Below are 8,537 nucleotides of genomic sequence, written 5' to 3' on the forward strand. Positions count from 1 at the left end.
GCTGAGTCCCCTGTATGACCAGGAAGGGTGAGGCCTCCGCGGTGGCCCGGGGTTTGCAACCGAGGGTCGCGAGCCGTCCGAGCACTGCGGCCAGAACATACCCAGCCCCGCCTCCAAGTTTGGGTTGGGGGGGGTGTAGATCCCGTGTCTGTGGGAAGCTGGGAATCCTAGGGTCCCGGATGGGGGATGCCAGCGCCGATTTGAGCCTCTGACAAGGTGGCCTCGGTCCCAGGGACAGGCACCTGATATCCCGCACCGCTTCTCCTTTCTCGGGGTTCATCTCCCAAACCTCTGGATTCCGGGAAGCCTTCTTGGGTCTCCGCCCCGCCCCATCTCCGCCCAGGTTGACACTGAACCTCATTTTATTTATGTAACTGTAGGGTCCCCTCTCCCCCTCCCTCCTACCCCCCTCCCCCACCTTTGCTTAAACTTAGACCCCTCGGGGCAGAGGCAAATGGTCCAAATCGTCCGGAGCTCTCTGGACGCCGCCCCCGGCCCGCTGGCTCTCGGGAGAGGCGGAAAGGACCACCCGGGAGGGACGAGGGACCCTGGGCGCTGAGGCGGAGGGACGACTTCTGACGTTGGGGGCGGCTGGGCCCACGAGACCCCAGAGCCAGGGAACCAAAGCTCCGCCCCCCGGCACTGCGGGGCTCCCTGCCCGCAGAGTCCAGCTCCGCCCACGCCGGGGACCTGGGAGGATTCCCGCTGGGCCCCTTGCCTTCCCCCAAATCCAGGCTTGCTGTGCATCCGCAGGTGTTTGCCAACCACCTGCAACGGAATAATTGGGAACACTTGTTGGAAGTTCACATCCCCGGATCCAGATCGGAAGCGGGGGTGGGGGTGGGGGGGCCTGGGAATCTGAATTCTAAGGAAGTGCCTTGGGGACGCTGCACATGCTAGATTTTGGATCCAGGAGGTAAAGCAGAAAGTGTAAGTGTCCCGGTGTGTACCCCCAGCTCTCGGTGTCCAGTGTTCCTGCAAAACTGCTCCCGCGCAAAGGGAACGTGGGGAGATCTCGCTGGGCACTGCGGACTGACAAACCCAGTGTCCCTGGGCCTCTCCAGTTTTCCTGGCAGGTTGATTTCTAGGCAACATGTCCTCCGCTTCAGTCCAAGAGTGCCTGCAGCTCCAGCTGCTGGAGATGGAAATGCTGTTGTCTATGTTTCCCAACCAAGGAGAAGTGAAACTGGAAGATGTAAATGCGCTGACGACTATAAAAAGATACCTGGAAGGCACAAGGGAGGCGCTGCCACCAAAAATTGAATTTGTGATTACACTCCAGATTGAGGAGCCCAAGGTAAGTGCCTTGAGTTGTTTTAATTACCAGGTGCCTCGTTTTTATTGGAAACACTTGGAACATGAGCTTTCAGTCTGAAGAAACAAACAAGATATTCCAGGATATTTCCATTCCTTGTTTGAAAGCAAAATACGTAAAATACGAGTGCCCTGTAAATTGTCTTCAGTAAACATCCTGAATTTTTCATGAACATGCACACCTTTTAACAAATATACCTAGTATTGTTTTTTTTTTATTAAAAAACATTTCACTACCATTATTATTCTGCTCAGTCATCCAGTTTTTTACCAATCCAACTATTATAGTATGGGTTCTCTTGTACATATGTGATTTTCACAAATATAAATGTGGCCTTTAGCAAAACTGGCTTTTAAGGGGTAAATGGCTGTTTCTTTGGTGATACCCTAACACAGAAAGCAAATAGATAGAAATCTAAACACTAAAAATGAATTTACCTTCTTCTTCTGACCCACTTATCTCCAGCATTAGCATAGCACAGGTAATAAGTAGACCAGGCACTTGAGAGCCACTCTTCTATTTCCTGCTCATCCTTTGTCATTCCCCCAAGGAGATGTCTTGGTTCCCCAGACTGGATTCAGTCCCCCTGTTTATGCATTTCATTGGGTCCCTGTACTCTTCCATGGTAATGCTTCTTACCACTGAAATTCAATATTTGCTATGCATAATTATTTGTTTAATGTCTGTCTCCTTCACTAGGCTCTAGACTTCACCAGGGTAGAAATGGTGTCTTCACTTCTTTATTCTAGCATAGGGTACCTGGCACATGGTTAGGTGTTTGATAAATACTGGGATAAATGAATGTATAAATGGAAGGAATAGTGTAAAGTACTTAGTACAGTGTCTGGCACACAGATGCCAATAGTAGCAATAACTATTATACTTCATAAAATCATGCAGTTGCTACTGATAAACTAGCTTAGGTGATTTTATGGTACTTAAATCTATTTGATTTCCATTTTAAGGTGAAAATTGATTTGCAAGTAACCATGCCTCACAGCTATCCCTATGTAGCATTGCAGCTGTTTGGACGGTCATCTGAGCTTGACAGACAACAGCAGCTACTTCTCAACAGAGGTCTCACTTCTTACATAGGGACTTTTGATCCCGGTGAGCTCTGTGTGTGTGCAGCAATCCAGTGGTTACAGGACCACGGTGCCTCCTATTTCCTGAACAGAAAGCTTGTTTATGAACCATCTATACAAGCAAAGCCGGTCAAGAACATATTTCTCCGAATGTGGATCTACAGCCACCACATATATCAGCAGGACCTAAGGAAGAAGATTTTGGATGCTGGGAAAAGGTTAGATGTGACTGGATTTTGTATGACAGGAAAGCCTGGTATAATCTGTGTGGAAGGCTTCAAAGAGCACTGTGAGGAGTTCTGGCACACGATCCGGTATCCCAACTGGAAACACATTTCCTGTAAGCACGCTGAAAGCATCGAAACCGAAGGAAATGGGGAGGATCTGAGACTCTTCCATTCTTTTGAAGAATTACTCCTTGAGGCCCATGGTGACTACGGATTAAGGAATGACTATCACATGAATCTGGGCCAGTTCTTAGAATTTCTAAAAAAACACAAAAGTGAGCATGTTTTCCAGATATTATTTGGCATTGAAAGCAAAAATTCAGATTCCTAGGGAGCTATTAATATTAAAAGGCCTATGCTTGTAATCTCACCAAGTCAGTATCTCTGTTAATAAAACCAAAATAAACAGGCTGGTGGCTGTTTAGTGTCCCTGTGAATAACCTGGCTGCAGAATTTTTACACAGGCCTTTTAACTTGACAGCAGTGCACTTGTGATGTTATGTCCATGTTCTTGTATTAACTGGAAGCTATTTAATTGTAACTTAATAAAAGCAGTCAATTTAACTGGGGAAGCTGATTTGATTAAAGAGGAGTCCAAAGCCCATAGTTAATGTCAATAGTCCAACTGCAGCTTTGAATTCACAAATAAGAATAACATCTCTCCCTTTCGCGATGCTAGTATCCAGATGGCACACCACACTTTCTTTCATTATTAGGGATGAATTCTAAATCAGGTTTAAAATGAGAACAAAGACAGAGCATGTTTACTACATTTCTTACTTTATTTTAAACCCCCGATTTTGAGATTTTTCTTTCAGTAAAACTGGAGCCTATCTGTAATGGCAGAAGAATCAGAAGTCTCAAGAGTAATGAAGAGGACATGTGCTGTTTGGCTGTTTGCATCAGTTGATTAATGCTACTAAAGAGAACGATACAATATTCTTAGTTCAGTTCTTAGCCACAAAAAAAGATATGATTTCTTGTCTACAAAGTGTTCATCAGGTGATGCCCACTGGCCATCTGTGCCCATGTGTCAGGGCCAGTGTGTTGAGAGGACCAGTGTGGATGCCTGTGGACCATTACCTTTCTGGGGAAAAATTGAGCTCTACATTTTGGTGGTAAGTCATTGTCATCTCTCCTGAAAATTCCAAGCTTCACCAGCCTTTTTCAAAATGAGAGTTTATTTCAATAACTCCTATTAAATTAGCACTTGCCAAACTTTTTCATTACAAAGTATCTGCCCCTCCCAAGAATTTCTGGGAGTCTCTGTGTTAAAGGGTACCCTGAACTGCCTCTGCTTTCCATGGTCTCTGCCTTCCTCAGGGAGCATTTCATTCTCCTGCTGCGTCCCAAGCACCCCACTGAGACCACAGTCCCCTCAGGATGCCAAAGCTGGATGCTGAGATTTAGAAACTTGGGGGGGAATGCCTCACTCCCCGTATTGCCATACGTTGTTAGATGCCAATCACTGCTGCATGTGCTGAGGGGCTTACAGGCATTTTGATAACAGTTCATTCTGGTTGTACTCTCCATGTCTAAGATGTAGACACATGTCCTTGGGCCAGGGTGAGGACAAACGGAATAGACTGACCAGGCACTAAGCTGAGTCTCCTGACCTTGAAGCCTTGGAACTGGGCCCATTCTGTTCTACCAATGCTCTTAGCTCAGAATGAGTTTCAGGGCACACCTAGGAGGCTCTGCCTTGGGCCTGCCTTGCGAGATTGTCAGCTTACCTGTCCTAGCCTGGGATGTAGCTGGGATTCAGACTGGAGCCTCATGCTTTTCTTATAAACGAAGGGAAGAAGTAAGGCTTACATGGACTGAAAACAACTTCATGTAGCATTTCCCATACAATCTCCCCCAAACCATCAATAAGTATAATTAGCATTCACACGTTTTTAGACTCCAAAGAGATATAACTCCATTAATTTTCTTCCTTCGAAATGAGACAATATGTACCAAGCACCTAATATATGCCCAAACCACTCAGCAATTTTTCTGATTAAATTGGCAAAAGTAGTGACAGATAAACAAGCTTAAAGAACCAAAATATGAAACAAAAACGGAACTCAAAGGAATAAATTCTAGCTTATGAAAACTTTCCTGCTTCTGTAGCCATTTCTCATGGTAATTTTTCAGAGCCAACTTTTATATGCCCAATATGAGCATGTGGCAATACTTTATTCCTATCAGAAGCACTAATAACATAAATTATGGGAGTATAGGTTTTCTAGAAAAAAATACATATATGAACATTCAAAGCTCAGCTGTCTATGTACAGTAGACTGCTGGTTTTGTTTAGCTTGATAAAAGCACATAGCACTTTATGGTACTTAAATCTATTTGATTTCCATTTTAAGGTGAAAATTGATTTGCAAGTAACCATGCCTCACAGCTATCCCTATGTAGCATTGCAGCTGTTTGGACGGTCATCCCCCACACACACACACCAGCAGCTACTTCTCAACAGAGGTCTCACTTCTTACATAGGGACTTTTGATCCCGGTGAGCTCTGTGTGTGTGCAGCAATCCAGTGGTTACAGACAAGTGCCTCCTATTTCCTGAACAGAAAGCTTGCTCTTTGGGGAACTGCCCCTTCTCTAAATGGTTTGGGAGAAATGAATGAAACCAAGTCGCTCATTGGAAACTTCCTATAAAGGAAGTTTTGATCTCTCGCTGCTTAAATCCATAGCGCCACCCTCATTTCTGACCTGCTGAATGCTTGGTCAACACCTCTGAGCTATCCAATGTCCTTTTTTTCTTGAAAGAACCAGTCTCCATTGTTTGTAACAAGAATCCTGATACTGTATACATACCCTATATTTTTTAAAGGTTATTTGCAAAGAATGCTCATTATAAATGTTGCAGTGTCTTTTTAAAAACTGATTAAATCAATATTTCTCCAAGGGTGTTATTTGCTTTTTCCTTTTTGGTCTATGTGTCAGGCTAAGTGCTGAGATACGTGTATAATGGACTGAGGAGTGGGCCAGGTGACTTAAAGGACCCTAACACATCCCCATATTAAATTACAAATACATTGTCTGTGAGTTTGTTTCCAGGTATGACAGCTTTCATGCCACCCATCCCTTCTGAGAACTTGAGAAGGCCCCGAGGGAGCCTATCTGAGGTCTTCGCAGTTTTCTTTCATTTGCTTTTACCTCAAGTAGCCCCGTGATAAGTTGAAAGAATAGGTACTTTCTGAAAAGGGCAAGCATGGTTTGTTCAAAAATCCTGGATTAATACAGAATTCTGATTTGCCTCAAAACTGAGCCCATTCTATCTCCCTTCAGAAGGCACTGCAGCCAGGAGCAGAGGGAGAGGCCTTTTTCTTCGACCAGTTAAAGCTAGAAGCATGTGGACCACCCATAAGTGGGTTTGAGTAGTGGACACAAAATTCGAAGAAGCCCAACAAACACTGAGGCTCCTCCTTAGTCATTGGTGGAACAAAGTATACAATTTGGAGGGGACATTCCAACACGCACCAGACACTGGATCTCCATAAACTTGGCTCTTGTGCTTTCTTTGGATTAATCTACCCATTAGCTCAGGTCCTATGAGCACAGCATCACCAATGTGTTAGACCAGCTTGTGCACCATACAACGGTAAGATGATCAAGGTCTGGTAACAAGGACTATACTCTGGGACAGTATCAGAGAGTTAATGAAACCTTGACAAAAGGCAACATATAATGTTGCTTGTTGATAGCACAAACTGCTTCGGGGCCCTCTGCTTACTGGAATAAAGGAGAAACAAACAAAAAAGCAGTAGACAAATGAACATCTACCTACTGATTTGCTCCAAGAAAGAGAAATTGTCTCACAGCAGCTATCATCCTTTTTTAAATAGCTTTTATTTTTGTTTTTTATAAATATACATATTTTATTGATTTCAGAGAGGAAGAAAGAGGGAGAGATAGAAACATCAATGATAAGAGAGAATCATTGATTGCCTGCCTCCTGCACCCTTCCCCCAACTGGGGATGGAGCCCTGACTGGGAATCGAACCATGACCTGGTTCATAAGTTGATGCTCAACTACTGAACCACACCGGCTGGGCGCAGCTGTCATTCTTAAAGGTCCATCTGTCTTTTGCACATGCCAAAGATCATGCTAATTCTAGATGTGGTAAGAATCACACCCTTGCTTATTGTAAAGCTTTTGATGGTGAAATTTATCCCTGTAAAGCATATGGTACTTCCTGCCAGAATAGGCCTTTCTTATATATCAGGGATCCACTATGGCAGCGGTTCTCAACCTGTGGGTCGCGACCCCTTTGAGGGTTGAACAACCCTTTCACAGGGGTCGCCTAAGACCATCGGAAAACACATATATAATTACATATTGTTTTTGTGATTAATCACTATAATTATGTTCAATTTGTAACAATGAAAATACATCCTGCATATCAGATATTTACATTACGATTCATAACAGTAGCAAAATTACAGTTATGAAGTAGCAACGAAAATAATTTTATGGTTGGGGGTCATTACAACATGAGGAACTGTATTAAAAGGTCGCGGCATTAAGAAGGTTGAGAACCACTGCACTATGGGGATACTGCCATACATGATGAAGACATCAATTCTAATTCTTCACTGGAAAAATAAATAGATGATGGATATATTCCTATAGCATGCACTTTGTCCCATAGACCAAAAAGGTTTCATAGACTCCAGAAATTTGTATTTGTTCAGACTGTGGCCAGATGATTTCCAAAAGGCCTAGTGATGTTCTTGGTGTTAACCTGAAAACGGAGCCGCAAGGGAAGATGTCAGAAACACATTACGGAGTTCTTCACCTTCGAGATCTTTCATTCATACCTGTGATTGGCAATTTGGTGAGGGCCTCGGAACTCAATCTTGGTGGTGGTAGTCAGGCTTTTCTGCTATTGTTATACATATCAAGTAGACCTATGTGGGTTGCCCACATATTTGGACCTAAGCCATGCTGATATTCAGCTAATATACACTGGTTTGGCTGTTATCAGTTGTATACTGGCATCCATTTTTCTTGGTCAGCACATGTGCTGTCCTAATTGTTAAATTTTTCAACAAAATTTCAGGACATGGGGTCCTATGATTTACTGGCTACCAGCAAAGATTTCTGTAAACTAAACTATTTTGAGTATAGTAGATCTTCTATTATTGTTTCCAATTTGTCTCCAGTTGTTAATAGCTGCAAAGCCTTGCTATTAAGCTCTATCGACCACAAAATTCTGACATCTCTATTGAAATAAGGAGCCCATTTTAACCTGGCATTTCCCACAAGCTCCCTGGCTTACAGAGAAGAGTCATTAAAATGCTTTTCACATCCTCAACAAATATTAGCATACCAAACTCAACAATACATTGAAAGGGTCATACACCATGATTAAATGAGACTTCTTCCTGGGATGCAAGGATTGTTCAATAGCAGCAAATCAACCAATATGATATACCACATTAACAAAATGAAGGATAAAAATCATGATTGTCTCAATAGATGCAGAAAAAGCATTTAACAAAATTCAATATCCATTTGTGATTTAAAAAAAACTCAACAAATTATGTACAGAGGGAACATCTACACTAATAAAAGAGAAACATGGTAATTAGCATACGACCGCTACCCTTCCCATTGGCTAATCAGCATATCCTTATGCAAATTAACTGTCAGCCAAGATGGCGGCCGGCAGCCATGCACTGAAGCGAACAGGGAGGCTTGCTTGCTCCAGTGACTGCAGACTCCAACGTTCCCCGCCTGACTTGCCGGCCTCTGAGTTGCAACTCTAAGCAACTATGTACTATGTTGCAAATAAGAAGCTAAACAAAACCCCAGAAACCGGCTGTCAGTCAGCCAGGTTCAGCCAGCAGACCACAACATTGTATCAATGTTTTCAGCAGTGAGGCCTCAGAGCTAAAGCTGGCC

At 43.4% G+C, this 8,537-nt stretch overlaps 1 protein-coding gene across 3 annotated transcripts; it reads left to right on the plus strand.

The window, feature by feature from the left end:
* Positions 1-3,196, plus strand: RWDD2A (RWD domain containing 2A). Of its 3 annotated transcripts, none has more exons than XM_005869941.2 (3): positions 1-27; positions 1,065-1,297; positions 2,281-3,196. In XM_005869941.2, the coding sequence occupies exons 2-3, from the start codon at positions 1,094-1,096 to the stop codon at positions 2,956-2,958; spliced, it is 882 nt and encodes a 293-aa protein (XP_005870003.1). In that variant the 5' UTR covers positions 1-27; positions 1,065-1,093; the 3' UTR covers positions 2,959-3,196. The 3 variants fall into 3 exon arrangements, with proteins under 3 accessions (XP_005870003.1, XP_005870004.1, XP_005870002.1); XM_005869942.2 differs by lacking the exon at positions 1-27 and adding an exon at positions 263-343; XM_005869940.2 differs by lacking the exon at positions 1-27 and adding an exon at positions 797-930.
* Positions 3,197-8,537: the final 5,341 nt, after the last annotated feature.

This window comes from Myotis brandtii, unplaced genomic scaffold, assembly GCF_000412655.1.
Source record: "Myotis brandtii unplaced genomic scaffold, ASM41265v1 scaffold31, whole genome shotgun sequence".
Classification (NCBI taxonomy): domain Eukaryota; kingdom Metazoa; phylum Chordata; class Mammalia; order Chiroptera; family Vespertilionidae; genus Myotis; species Myotis brandtii.

Bases quoted from the DNA above. Each gene is read 5' to 3' on its own strand.
- RWDD2A (XM_005869941.2), top strand. From the start codon at position 1,094: ATGTCCTCCGCTTCAGTCCAAGAGTGCCTGCAGCTCCAGCTGCTGGAG. The intron at 1,298-2,280 runs GTAAGTGCCTTG...TTCCATTTTAAG, and splicing joins TCCAGATTGAGGAGCCCAAG to GTGAAAATTGATTTGCAAGT.